A 15,688-nucleotide genomic window follows, 5' to 3' on the forward strand; every position below is an offset into this window, starting at 1 on the left:
TTCCTTTTCAGTAATATTTTTAACATTGTTTCTCATTTTTTGGTATCAGAATGTCAAAATATAAAAAAAAAGGAATATCAGCATTCAACAGCACAGTAGAAGTGTTTTCTAAGTACTCAGTTTATTAAGTGTGCTCTTCCTCCTTTGTTAATGAAGTCATATTCTTATTCTCCTCAAGAAAATGAAATCGGTAACTTTATGACTTTTTCAAGCACAGGCTGCTGTACATACTATCACATGTTGTAGATTACAGTTGGCCCTGATTGTCCTTTTCCTTTATTTGTATCTTCTAATTTAGTAACAAAAAAGACTTTTGAAAGTATTTTTAAACAACTATTCCAATGGAATTGAATAGTTCTAGACATGCATTCAAAGCCAAATTATGACTAATTCAAGTTATCAAACTTCAAGATTAAATCTAGCAAGGTGAGACATCTAAGCAACTTATTAAACTGGTATGAATAGGAAAAAAAATTACTACTTAATCTTTGTCTATAAGATCTGCTCTGAGTTCAACTATTTCAAACAGAATACATCCAAACTTGAATGAATGACAGTCTAGATATGAGTGAAATATTTAGGCGTTTAAGGGATTTGTTTTAGTGGTTACACTGGGTGTAGCCATGCAGGTGTTGTCAGCAAGAGCATGGGTCCTCACACTGGACCCAGATAGTTTCAAACAGCTCCAAAAAGGACAAAGCACAGGGCACAGCTAAGACCAGCAGGTGGTGGCAACTCAGATGAAACAAACTTTTGAAAGCATAAAATGCTGCCCAGCAATGAGGGCTTGGGAATATAAAGCCCAAAAAACAACTCTACAAACACCAAGGTCTGTGAAGAAGGACTGGGAGGAGATTCCCCCACAGACCACAGAGAAAACAGCAGTGGAGGAATATCCATAGTGCATGCTGTGGGTAACCCCGTGCCATAAACTGGTGGATATTCCCTGACAAGGACTGCCATGTGTGGCGAGCCCACATGGGACAAACTTTTTCCTGAAGGACTACAGCCCATATGGAGACTCCATGCTACTTTAGGGCAGAAGCATAAGAAAAAAAGAGTGCCAGAAATGAGCTGCCATGAACTGACTGCAACCTCTACTCCCCAACTTCTTGTGCTGCTTGAGAGGAAAAGGTCAAAGAGTTGAGAACAAAGGAGTAAAGTTAAGCCTCCAAAAAAAGTGAGACGTAGGAGGAAGGTATTGTTTTAATTTTTGTGGGTTTTTTGTTTCTCACTGCCCAAATCTGTTTTGATTGGCAATAAATTTCCCCAAGTCAAGTGTGTTTTGCCCATAATTGGTAAGAGATCTCCCTGTCTTTAGTTTGACCCATGAGCTCTATCATCCTATTTTCTCTGCCCATTCTGTTGAGGATAGGGAGAAAGCAGCTGTATGAGTGTTTATTAGCTGCCAAGGTCAAGACCCACCATAAATATTTTGATGCATATTTTGATGTCCTTTTTAGAAACAAACAAAATATTTAGTACTAGCATAACAGCAAATAGTTAATAGCTAGAAGGAAGGCAAAAGCCAAGCAGTTTTGGAAAGTTAGGCAAACAAGACAGATTACAGCTAACATCAGATGAAGAACTATGGCATTCAAAACTTTTACAGTTTTCATTAAAATCATTATTTGGAAGTTTATTAGGATTTAATTCAGCAAGTCCATTTTAACCAATACTTCAGTTAAAGCTTTATCTGTCAGACATTTCACTCACCTTAACAATTCACACTTTCTACTGTAACTATAACTATGTAACACAAGAGCCTTTTTCTAAGGACAAATATAAGACAAGGGATGAGTGAAAAATTCTTAAGCAAGGAATACTTTCCTTCAGTAGAGGAGAAGCACAACAGGGAACATTTAAACAAGACGTGCACAAGTACATGAGACCTCAGATCCTGAGAGAGCCGGCCAATGTCATTGACAAGTTACTCTCAGTTATATTCAAAAGGTCGTGGCAACTGGGGGAGCCTTCGGTGGACAGAAAGTAAGAAAATATCAATCCTAGGTTCAAGAGGAGCAACAAAAATGATCTAGAGAAGTACAGACCAGTCAGCCTCACCTTAATCCCTGGAAGGTAGATGGAGTACCTAGTCTGGAAATCACTTCCAAACCTATGAAGGACAAGAAGGTGACTGCAAGTAATCCACACAAATTTATAAAGAGGAAATCATGCCTAACCAATCTGTTAGCCTTCTACAGTTAGGTGACTAGCTCACTGGATGAGGGAAGAATAGCAGATTTTGTCTACATAGACTTCAGCAAGGCTTTCAACTCTCTCTCCCTTAATATCTTCATAGACAAAATGATGAAACACACAGCAGATAACTTGACAGTGAAGTGGATTGAAAACTGGCAGAAAAAAAAAAGCTCAAGCAGATGTGATCAGCAGCACAAATTCCATCTGAAGACCTAGGGGTGTCCCCCAGGGGTCTATATCATGGCTTTATTTATGACCTGGACAACTGGGTAGAGTGTACCCTCCACAAGTCTGCAGATGATACAACACTCGGAGTGGATAATATACCAGGTGGCTATGCAGCCACTCCAAGGGACCTTAACAGGCTTGAGATACTGGCAAACAGGAACCCCATAAGGGTCAACACAGGGCAATGCCAAACCCTGTACAAGGGCAGGAATAATCCCAGGCACTCCAGTACATACTGGGGGCCAAAGAGCTGAAAAGCAACTCTGCAGAAAAGAACCTGGGGTCCTATTGGATGACAACTTGACCACATACCAGCAATAAGCCTTTGTGTCAAAGAAGACCAATAACATGCTGGACAGCGTTAGAAAAAGCACTGCCAGCAGATCAAGTGAGTCTTCCTCACTACTTAGTACTGGTGCAGCAGGATTTGTGATCCTGTCTCCACTTCTGGTCTCTCCAGGACAAGAAAAATACAGACGTACTAGAGTGGTTCTAGTAAAGGGCCACAAAGAAGTCTATGGAATTGGAGCTTTTGTCATACTAGGAGAGGCTGAGAGAAATGGAATTTTTAAACCTTGAGGAGAGAAGGTTCAGGAGGGAACCTTACCAATGTGCATAAACACCTGATGAAAGGGAGGAATGAAGATGGAGACAGACTCTTCTAGTGGTGCCCTGTGACAGGACAGGAGTCAATGGGCACAAACGGAAATACAGGAAATTTTGTTTCAGTACAAAAAATAAATGTTTAATGTGAGAGTGGTGAGACACAGGAAGAGGTTGTCCAGAAAGGCTGCAGATTCTGTTATTCTCGGGGGCACTCAAAGCCCAGTGGACATGGCTCTTAGCAACGCACTCTAGTTGATCCTGATTTGAACGGGGGTATTAAACTAAAGGATGTCTAGGCATCCTTTCCAGCCTCAACTATGCCATGATTACTTCCTTCTTTTCTGTCAGGATTAATATTCACAGTACATTTAATTTTCAGTGGTTTCTTTCCAGTCCATGGTTGCAGCATGAGCTGTATGGGCAGATATAGAATGGACTTCTATGACAATTGTCCCTGGAGCACAGAAGACAGTCTTATCAAAAAGGAATAAAAAGGATCAAGAAACAAACAAAAAAAAAAAAACAATAGATTAAAAACATGCACAAGTAAGTAGCAACTTGAAACCTACTCCAGAATTTAAAGAAGCAGTGTTATATTTTCTTTTCTGAATGTTCTACTGAGAACACAAAATATTTTCCACATTGACTTAATTATATCAGAGATGAGATACGCAGCAGAAAACAGAGATGGTAGTGTCACTCACACTAAACAACATGCTGTCTGTTATCAGCTGTCATAATCTTGAAGAGAAAGGATTTGCCTTTCTTTTGTGGAGCGTTCAGGTTTCTAATACTAAACACTATACTAGTGTGCTAATTCTACATGGAACTGCTTGGTCTTGCTTTTTTCTTTTTGCCTCAGTGCAGTGGGAACATATTCTTGTCCTTCAAAAGTACAACTCACAAAATATACATTTTCTTGTAAGTTAGCTTTTTAGTCCATGAGAATGGAATCATGAATGCTTTAAGCATTTTATTTTATATCCAGTGTCCCATACAGAGATTTCACTGGCACCAGTAAAACTGTCCCTTATGTATAGAGATATATGAAATCGGAATCCAATTCAACATGAAACTCCTTCAGGCAATATACTGGATTTCAGACAATGACATTCTACAATTTTTGGGGAAAATAGTTCTTATAGACAACAATCTTTCCTGGATGTTAAGCAGTTCCTTAAGGTGGGCTCCAACAGGAATCCTGGAAGGCATGGTGGTTCAATAATTCTTCTAGCTGACCTTTGAGGAAGGTATTTATAATATTGCTTATTGTATGTCAATACACGTAGCCAGCCCATATATAGAAAAAGTGACTTGCTTAAGATTATCTACTGTGTGCAATTTCATGACTAAGCTGGGCTGCTGGGCTGCTGGGCTGAAGAGCTGGGCTCTTCAAGGGCTGAGTTCAGCACTGGCACATGGAAGTTAAGCAACTTATAGAACTTTGGCCACCAAAGCATGTGAATATCTGGATATCATTATGGCATTATTAAAGAAACTTTAGAATTCAGGTATTTTGGATTGTCATGAATCTAAATGAAGAGTATGAAGAGTCACAAAACAAAAGTAACCATCTTTGAAAAGATGCAGCTTGTAGATCCTCAGGAAAACACAGACAACCTCAAAACAAATGAGAAAAAAACAAAAGTGTCCTGGATACAAGCAGCAAACATCATTATAATATAATAAATATTTCTAAGAATGACTAGGACAATATTTACATCCTCCCATCATTATCAATTGCTCAGTTTTATTTAATAATAAGACTTAGTTCCATCGAACTAAAAAAGGCAGTAATGACTAGGATACAATCTGTACTCCAGAAGGTCAAATAAACATTGTCAAGAACATATGTCAAGTAGTCACAGTGTTATTGAAGGGGACTTCAGTACATTCATACTTTCTGACGTACTTACCAGCTTTAAGAAGAAAGACAAACATATTTAAAAGTCACAGAGTCTTCAAGTCTTCCAAGAATGTACATACTCTGGGTTGTAGAACCAAAATGAACCTCTATTTATTTCATGTAGTATCTTAATATAATAGTAGCTTTCACTTAAAAATTGAGATTTTCAGATTGCTAAATGGATAAGGTAAAATACAGCAAACCCCATCCTAATGGTATTTTCTTAAAACAGACCATCCACCTACAAGTAAGGAATATTTCCTTGAAGATTCAGACAATCATTATATGAAGCCTTATATGAACCTTTCAATTTAGTAAATTTTCAAAATTTTCCAAATAGGGAAGCACCCTAATATTCTTGCTTTTCAAACAGTGATCAATCTCTTCATGTAAGTTACATTTAATTTTAAAATGACTGTTTCCTGATGTAGACAAATGTAATAGGAGCAACAGATCAATCTGTTAGTAAAGCTATGCAGCCAGATTAATACTGAGACACAGTTATCACTGTGAACACTTTACACATGGAAAATGTAAGGCAATAACATTTAGCTTAATCCTCTTAGGAGGAGATTTATAGAAAATTTAGGCCTGCATGAGACTTGTTTAAAATCCAGCTGCTAACATAGGATGCATCTTCAGCAGGTTTTTTTGGAGCAGATTGGCCTTACCAGAAGTAGCTTAAGTATACTTTCAACTGGCCTTGATTAGGCTGTAAACCATTATTATTATGAAAAACAGTGAAGTTATTTGGAAAATGAATTACTACTCAGTGTTCATACTTTCAGAAAGGTTTTACCAACTTAGTTCCTTTTCACATTGTATTAAACTTTCTTCATCCAAGTCTAGGTAAGATCAAGACATCCTTGAAATTAGTTAAAACAATCAAGCACATCAAGGTTGTGAAAATTAGATGCTCTAATCAAAAGAGTTAATAATTTTGGTATTGCTATATAATACAAAACAGAGAGATAACTAATGAAATGACCAAGGTGATAGAGATGGATGTTTTGTCTTACTTGTCCAGGGCTGTGCTGGTGGGCATGCTCCTACCAAATCCTCGGACACCCATCTGACAGAAGTATGGAATGCAAGACAGATTGGCAGCAATAATTGCCAACGAATCAGATGCGTTAACAAAGAAACCATTTTGGCCAAGGATCATGTAGCGGTCCTGAAGAAGACAAGAGATACAAAAGAGTGTCTTAAATCTTACGTTTTGGGGAAAGATGATTTCTTCTCTTAGATCCACTGTAGATACAGTAAAAAAGGAACAGGCTTTGGGTTACCTGGACCCCTGTTTGGGCAGAATAATTTATTGACATTGTCCTGAAAGCTTTATAATTTCACTATCACACCATAATTCTCTCAAGCCCTACAAACAAAAGTTCCAAATCAGTCCCTAGCATCAGCCTCCTATATGATACTTTAGTAGATCTGTTCCTGCCAGGGAATGCTTGTGTAGGAGAATCTTTCTGCCAATGTCATGCACTATACAGGGAGTAGGAGGGGATTTTGTGTACAAGAACAACAAATAACAGCTTCTGTTCTTCACAGCCTTTTCATCATTCCCACATCCTGTCAGGTCAGAAAGCTTTCTGTAACACTTTGTTGGTAGGCTGATTATATGACATTAAAAAAAAAAATAAAACAAACAAGATTAGGATTAAGTGCTTTATTTAGCTAAAAAATCTTCAGTTTGCGATGTTAACCAAAACTGGCTTCATTTAGTTACTTAGTTACTACTTAACTGTGACTAGTCAATATTATCTGTATATGCTGCCTTTTCCCACCTGGGGAAGTTTTACACTAATACAGAAAAAAAATAAAATAAAAAAAAAATAAAGAATTCTCATTCTGGATTCACATCCTGTTCAGTTTGCAAACATCTGCAGGGCCAAATTACCCCATATGTGTCTGATTTATGAGTACAAATACTATAATCTTTGCTTGTAGGTATCATCACTCCATTTTGAGGACTTACTGAAAAGCAAATAAATTACAGTTACATGTCCCATATCTGACCCCAGATAAAACAACAACTTCAGTGAAACCTCCAAATGGATTAAAATACTTACTCCATCAGCATCAAAAGCAGCTCCAAATCCATACTCTCCACCTCTCATAGCCTCCAGCAAGGCAGTTGCATATGTTAAATTGGGATCAGGACGCTGTCCACCAAAATCCTCCAGAGGAACACAGTTTATGGCAGAATTTGCAGGAGCTCCTAATTCATCACACAGGATTCTTCTCACATACGGTCCCATAACTGTAAAAACAGAAATCTGCCATGCAATCGCAAGCGCATATGCTTGACATTTAAATTTTTCACAGTACCATGGAGACTTCATACAAAACATACTTTCAGCAACTCTATACATCTGTCTTACCAACAGAAGACAAACTATTATTTCATATAAAAGTATGTGATCATCCCCACAGTAAATGATCAATTGGCAAGTCAGCATCAAAAACACACTGCCCCACTAGTGGAAGTGAGAAAGTAATCTACTGAAGAGTGAAAGATCAAAGTTTTATTTAGCTATTATTAGGGAAAGAAATTATCGTATACATTTAGGGGCATTCCTTACTAAAATAAAAATGAGATGCTATTTGGGGTGTTCCAGAATGCAAGTAACAAATTAACAAACATACTAGCAAAGAAAGCAAACAATAGGGGAATACAAATGGGGAATAAGCTTCTCAAAGGTTTCTAATTCTAATTGAAATTACAACAGATTTGTCCACCAATGAATTCTACCACATTTATTCTACTCTCATGTAGATAATAAATGAAAGTTTTCTTTCAACTAACTACAAAATAACTCCTCTATTTTTACTATATAGCCAAATAAGACCCCAGTTCATGAGATTATATCATAATTAGTATATGTAATACTGTGGACTATCCAAAAGCAACACTGAGTTTCATTTTGGAACAGCTTTTTATTTCTCCTACACTCCACATTAAAATCTCATGTCTTTTCTTAATTCCCTAGTAGGACTTACCCATCCTAATTTTACTTACTGAACAAAAGCATATAAATTTACATTCTTCAACCCATGAGTCTTCATCTTAAATAACTAGAAGGAATATTTTATAACCTTTAATAGTAAATGTCTATCATTTCAGCCCAGAAATAAAGTGAACCTAAACACACATGCACCTTGAAATGCAGTCATTATCAAATTGTATGAAACATTAGTCCATCCCACAATTAAATCTTTTCTTCTGTGGAGAAACTGTAATGTTAGTTGTGTCTGAAATCTACACTAGAGCATTCAATGGCTGAACAGACACTAACAACTGACTGAGCTCTCTGCATTCCTGGTGCAAGTGTGAACAGGTCACACAGAGGTAAAAAAAACACAAGCGACTGTTTGCTCACTTGCTCTTGCTTCCTCTTTCTCCACACATGACACACATTATTGCAAGAAATTTGTGTTCAAGAAAATTTAGATGCCAGTTCCATAAACATACTATAAATGATGATGATTCAGGTTCTTATCAAGAGTAGACTCATGATAGATTATCCTTTTCTATGCCAATGTTAAACTACCAATCTCTACATGCATAAAAGCATATTCCAGAGTTGAAGAGCTAGTTTGTAACTAGCTTTTAGTTTGTAACTAACTCTCTTATGGTTTGTAACTCTATTATGGTTGGTGTTTCGCTTTTGGCTAATGCACTTCATGCAGGAAGGAGTATTGATGAGTTGCCACCAAAAATGACAAATCCCAACTCCTTTGATTCCAGTGATTAACCACCATAACCCATAAACATGTGTGCTACATTTCAAATTGAATTTGTTTGGCCTCAGATTTCTACTGTTGATTCTTCTTGGTATTTGGAAAAAGTCATGATTTTGCTGAACAAAAATGAGAAAAAAAAAAAAAACTCTCTGTTGCACAAACTTCTTGTATATGCTACCACATGTGTGCAGTGTATTTATAGTACGGCTACTTCTCCAACACAATACAAAGTCATAAGTTCTTATTACCTTACAACCTTGTAATCAAAGTGAACAAACTTCGTCCTTTAAATTTCTTATGATTAATCAGTTTTTCTAACCCTTAGCCAGATCATGCATCTTTTTGGACACCATTTGCATTTTTCAGTACTCTATAATAGATGTGGGCATCAGAGCTCTACAAACTATTTCAATAACATTCTCTCCAAAAATGTATATGACACAAAGCATTCCATTCCTTATTGCTCAGCCAACTCTCTGAGGGCTCTTGGATTCAATTTGTTCATGTTTAAATAATTTTATGCCATTTACCTGCAGGACAGTCTCTACTGTCCTGCAACATCCTTGGTAACTATACACTGTAAATACTTTATCACCCTTTCATAGCAAGATTAGCTCATCCTGCTTGCTTCCAAATGCAGAGAAAAAAAAAAAATATATATATATATATTGGATACATATGCCTTTAATTCTTATCAAGAAATATCTACCTCCTCACCTAGTAAGGAGCCTAACCAGTTGCTAAGATTGCCTTTGTTACTAGCCTAATGCTCAAATCCTGTCTTATTACCTCAAGTTGTTTTTCTAAAAAGACTGACTATTATACACTGTACCTTTATTGGCAAACCACTGCAGTGTACTCACAGTTTTGTTGTGACAGTAACTTAAATTCATACCTCCATTCATGGCATCAATCCTTATTTTAATCTGGTTGGGTCCAGTCAGCAAATTTCTGATTGCATTGAAGTCAAATATATTTCGGAGGAGATTGAGGTAGATATCCACAGAATCAACAATTTCCACTGGAAAAAATAAGGTTAAAAAACTGTACAATTCACATACGGGAACACATCTCCCAGAACAGTTTCACAACCCATGCACCTGAACAACAATTGGAGCGTGCAACCTCTATATAATATAGATTTGCTCTGAAGTCCACAGAGGCAAAGTAAAAGATTTCTACTGATTTCAGTGTGGCTTCCATCAGGCTTTAAGCCTTGCACACGTTAGCAGCTTTACCTGCTAAAGGACTGCAGAAGATGGGAGCTGTCTGTGTGGATATAAAGTCACAGTTTCTATTGTCTGACAGCAGTATCTGTATCACCCTATCAGGAGAGACATACAGCCTATTCTTCTCATTTTTTTGGCACCTAGAAAATCTGTCTCCAGATTGTTGCCAATTCACTACTATACTTTTGCATTTTATATCTTACTGATTCGGGAAAGGTAGGTTCAAACACAACATCTGTTTTTTTGCTAGGGTCTTGCTAATCTGAATTGTGAATTCATAAAGGCACAGAGATACAATTTTTCTAGTTCTGTCAGATGTAAAACAGATCAAACTAAAATGAATTAATGAAAGTAAGTCTGTCATAATCAAAGCAGTTATCAAGCACCTGTCAAAAGCCATGCTTTTCAGTCATCTTGGAACATATTACTTTTCCTAATTAAATTAAAAAGCATATGTTATACAAATGCCTTTTTATCTGGTTAAATGAATATCTTGAAATAATTTAGTTACAAGTTAAATTATTACTTAGAATATCAGCCAGTTTTCCTCAGAAACACTGACCTCACCCCACTGCTCTTCTTCAGCGTAACATGAAAATGACACAGATATTTTTGTGCCTAAGAAAAAAGCTTAGAATAGATTAGGAAAATACACTTGAACTGAGAAATGAAACAAAAAAAAAAAAAAAAAAAAGTTCCCAAGGCTGAAAAGTAATCTGTAAAGCCTATTTGAAAAAGGGTCAATTCTGTGGTATAAAGTTACATTCTCAAAAATCCACTAAAAGACAGTTTTGTATACCTTCTTAGCCCTGCTCCTAATAAAGCATATGTAGGATCTAAGCTTCACACAAATGAACAAATGCCTCAAATTCATGGAACTGCTTACACATGTTAAGGTAAAGTACATGTAAGTTTAAAATCTAAAAATTATTTTCGTTCCTGCCAAATCCAACTGACTTATTCTCAGTAGTTTCAACACCTCTGTAGCCTTGATTTGCAGGAGTTAGTTCATACAACTGAGTAATGAGAAGTTCGAAATATATCAGATAAAATCTTAAAATACTTCTTAAATTATTTTCATTCTTTCTGCAATTTGATTTTGCATTCAAACCTGTGTAAATTGTATTTATTCATGTACCTGTAGGCCAATTGCAGGAGGGTTCTCTGGCAGCTATATTGTCCCAGAATGATGCATTCTGGGGAGAGATGATTGGGAAACAATTTTTCCTCAGAAGAAAATTCAATAAATTAAAGTTATTTTTAATCTATTTTTATGCTACTTGTCATGTATTTTGTAGTGTGTTTCTTTTAATTTTCATTTTGAAAAATACAATTTGGAGAGACTAAAATACTGGAAAATCAAAATTTAGCAATCTAATATGACTGGAGTGGTGTTAAGAGATGAATTTTCTTTGCTTTTTGTTTGGCATAGAAGCCAAAAGAACATGTTATTTTAAAGGACAACAGAAACAAACAAAAAAAAAATAATAATTTAAAATTTGTATTTAAATCACAAACTTCATCTATCAAAATGTACTTTCCCTCTGAAAATGTTTTCTGGAAAAGCAAGTGGCTTTAATTCTAGACCATCAAGAATGAGGAATAGTTCCCAAGGCCACACAGAAGTTTTACACTATTTGGAATATTCCTCTTCTGGAGTTCTTCCTTTGCTTTTGACTCATTCAGAACAAAATGGCAGTGTTATCTCATTTTAAATTAAACATAGGCATAAAATTATTAATATGCTTAAAATTAAACATGTGCTTCATGTTACTTCACATTTTAAGTTACTCCTTCTGCATCTCACAACTTTTCAGAAAGGAAGCGTGAGCGAAGAATGAGTAAAGTAAGATTCTCATGAACTGTTCTGCCAATAAGATCTACATGAGCAAATTATTCCTAGCCCAAAAATGTGCTTTGTGTTTAACCACTAGTTAGCTAGTTTAACCACTAGCACATATATTCCGCAAAGGTATTTGACTAAATGGTAAGTCCCAACGCACTTGCAGTCCATGCCTCAGCTCCCTTGTGTGCAAAATAAATGCAACACTTACCTGTACTGCTTAATATTTTGAGAACTGGTAGTAGTAAAGCATTCTGAAGAAATTAAGATTTGTTTAAATAGTTACCAATAAGCATTCTGCAGCAACTGCAGTATCTAGAATAAACAAATGTAGCATGCATAAAAGCCTATGTCTATACCTCGGAAAGGTTTGAATTTGTTCTCCAGATCAAACTCCTGTCTTCCTAAGCGAGATAAATCAACTCTGAGATCAGGACAAATGGTATATTCCTCCAAGGTTTTGCTGATTTGATAAATTTTGTCTGAAACTGCATCTGGAGCAGGTCCTGTAAGAAAAGAAAATGTGTTATTTTTTCTTTTTCTTCAAATCTTAAGATTTACCGAAAAAAATGTACTACATTAAAAATAGATTTAATATTGTATCGGCATTATTGAAGAATAAGCCCCAAAAAAGAACATTGTAGTAAAATGCGGTCTTTTCTTACACTATAACACATATAACACATCTAAAAAAAAAAAAAAAAAAAAGGAAATACAGTATAATCTCACTCAATGCATTAATAAAACTTACTTAAGTCAATAATTACCCAGGGAAAAACAATTACAGACAACTTCCCTTGGCTTTATTGCTCAAAAATTTTGACATTTTTTTTTCTACAACAAATCTCAACGTATACATTAATGGACAAACTGCCAGAAGCAGTTTCTGTTATTTTGTAGGGCTTTTTGTAAATGCACACCTGTGAAGCTAAGGTAGTTTCATGTTATACTTCACAGAATCACAGAATTGTAGGGGTTGGAACAGACTTCCAGAGATCATCGGGTCCAACCCCCCTGCCAAGGTATGTTCCCTAGAGCAGGTTGCACAGGTAGGCATCCAGATGGCTCTTGAATATCTCCAGAGAAGGAGACTCCACTTAATTTCATTAGGCATAGATTATCATTAATGAATACTTTACCAGATTAACAGTGTTATTTTCTTGCAGCTTTCCTCCAATGGCTTAATGAAATATACATGTATCTTTGTTAGAATTCAAAATAACTTAGTCGCTTGACAAGCAATTCTGACCTGCTACAGGTAGGTAATTGAAAAACAGAAATCACATCTTACTCGTGCAACACTTTTATTACCAAATCCTGAAGATTGACTATATTTTACAAAATTTACTGACAATCTGATAAAAATTACAGGTTTGAAAAATTTATTACCATATAAATTATGATGCATGTAATGCAAGATTTCAGTCAAAGTTACAACAAAAGACCATTCTGGCTTATCTGACTCTCCTTCTCCTACACTTTCACCATGAAAATGACTTCCTATATTCTCTTTTATGTTCACTCTCTCCTGATCCAATGTCTCAGTCTTTTCACTACAAAATTCCCACCTCCTCTAGCAATGCTGCTGTATTCAATGCAGTTTTGCCACATTAATTGCCTTGCCACATCTCAGATCCAATACATCAGATAGGCCAGGGCAATACAAATAACAGTCACTTAACTCTTAACTTGGCTTAGAAAATGACTTCCTATTGGTCTATTCCAAACCTACCCATAGGGTGAGGACAGGTTTAATTCGCTCTAGATCATTCTCGATGAATGGATATTTCATCTAGTAATATTTCCCGCTAAGGCAATCCCATAGTATTGCTCTGCATTCTCTCCTACAACTACAGAAATAAGCCTGTTTGCCTAGCCAGGATCTGCAAAATAGACTGCATGAGAACACTGAGAAACAGTAGCCTCCCCTAGGAGCTTGTTGTGGTGCTCAACTATTCTCTGAGACAAAAAGTCTTGCCTGGTGCTTAACCCATATTTTCTCAATGGCAACTTAAACCAACTATTTTTCATTTTGTCCTCGCAGATTATCATAAATAATTGAACCCTGTGACCTGTGCTTGAGGTATATATACAGGTATATATATTTATATACTTATAAAGGTTTACATTTAAAGTTTAATAGCCTGTTTGAATTTTCTTTAAATAGGCAAAATACACCACAAAAAATGCCCCACCAACTGCTACTTACTTATCAAACAGATTTTAGGTGGTACATGGTATTTTGAAGTTCACAGAGTGCTAAAGCATTTAACAGTTTTGTTCTGGTGTGTTCATGCTCTGCCCCTGGCTTGCTCACTGCCTGCCCTTACATAGTCCCTTTAATCTCTCTAGGATTCAAGCCTGTTCTGTTTATAAAATCCCACTGGTTTAACTATGCATGTTTTTCAGTCAAACAACATACAAGGGAGAAGTATCCCCTTGTCAAGTCTTCCCAGCTTCAAAATAGGCAAGAAAACATTATTTTAAGGGCACTTTGAGATTTTCAAAAGGAACGCACTCTACGTTTATGAATTATACATGGTATCAGCAATTGTCACTGTGATGTTTTATGGGTGTGCACAGATCTACAACATAAAACATATACAATGTGTAACATAACTACATGTGTCAACTTGCAGATTTCAGAAAATGAGACTTCAGTTGTATATACAAATTAAATTATTCAAGAGTGAAATTTTAACTATTTAACAATAGTGTTAAACAAGTTAACTGAAGTGGTACAACTCTCCTTTGATAAATGCAGTTATTTTCTGGGTAAACATGAGAAGTTCTTTCTTCTATGTAAGACATGTAAGTTTTGCTGCTTACAGCACTTCTGAAATTAAAAGTTTTAAAGTAAATGCCAAGACAAGCAATACAGAAATACAAGCAAAACAAAGTTCCTTCAAAGGCATCTTTATAAAAGGAAGAAAATTGCTACAATGGACTGGCAGACTAAGTAACATGTAATAAAAATGTGACAGTAAACCTCCATTGTAGAAATCTTACCAATATTGCAAGGACTTTAATGAATGCTTAATACTTATTGTACATACGCATGCTAACAAAGACACTCCTACCCATGAGGAAAAAAAAAAAAAAAAAGTGTTCCTTATAGTTCTAACAGAATAACCAAAAGCACTCACAGTTAAAATCAGTTGGACTGTAGTTTCATCAAACTGAGATGCAATGTGGTAAACACATTAATAAAAGAAGACCCACCTCCATTAGCAACCTCAAACTTGACTCCAAATTCTCCTCCAGGTCCCCCAGGACTGTGGCTAGCTGTTAGAATAATACCTCCAGCTGCTTTGATCTTTCGAATAATACATGAAACAGCAGGTGTGGATAAGATACCATTCTGCCCAATAACCAATCTGCCAATCTAGGTGAAAAAAGAAGTTAAAATATTCTGAATGGTACTAAATTCTTGAACATTAATAAGCAAACACACACAATATACACACACAGTATAGATGTATACACTGGCTAAGATGGAAATTTAAATTCCTGCTATGGAACCTATTCTCTTGCAGAAAAAAACACATACACAGGTTGGTTGGATGCTACTCTGGAGTGTGAACAAACACTGTATCTTGCAGCCCCAGTGCAGCAAGCATGAGCATAGGCACAACAGTGATTTGCAAAGCTTCCACGCACAGTATCAGGGCACAATCCTGCTATCAGACTTTTCAAGATACCCCTATGAATCAGCAAAGACCTTCAAATATCATTATAGTTTAGGGCTGACTGTGTGGATACAGTGTGTGCAGGGCTGGAGCTTCAACAAGCTAAGAGAGAACAGCAAGCAACTTGCCTTTCATGGAGGAGCCTTCCAGTGCAATCACAAACACTGAACGTACTAAAACTTGTAATCTCTAAATCACATCTCTGTAACCCAAATACCCTTAGATGTCCTGC

At 36.3% G+C, this 15,688-nt stretch overlaps 1 protein-coding gene across 1 annotated transcript in view; it reads right to left on the reverse strand.

The window, feature by feature from the left end:
- PGM5 (phosphoglucomutase 5) overlaps positions 1–15,688 on the reverse strand; it is an 82,473-nt gene that overhangs the window by 59,164 nt on the left and 7,621 nt on the right. Inside the window, exons 2-6 of the mRNA XM_068666326.1 lie at positions 14,990–15,152; positions 12,127–12,273; positions 9,591–9,716; positions 7,021–7,211; positions 5,962–6,116 (exon numbers count right to left, since the gene is read on the reverse strand). Of these exons, the coding sequence (XP_068522427.1) occupies positions 5,962–6,116; positions 7,021–7,211; positions 9,591–9,716; positions 12,127–12,273; positions 14,990–15,152 (782 nt within the window). The remainder of the gene's footprint in view (positions 1–5,961; positions 6,117–7,020; positions 7,212–9,590; positions 9,717–12,126; positions 12,274–14,989; positions 15,153–15,688) is intronic.

This window comes from Anas acuta, chromosome Z (genome assembly GCF_963932015.1).
Source record: "Anas acuta chromosome Z, bAnaAcu1.1, whole genome shotgun sequence".
In the NCBI taxonomy this organism is placed as follows: domain Eukaryota; kingdom Metazoa; phylum Chordata; class Aves; order Anseriformes; family Anatidae; genus Anas; species Anas acuta.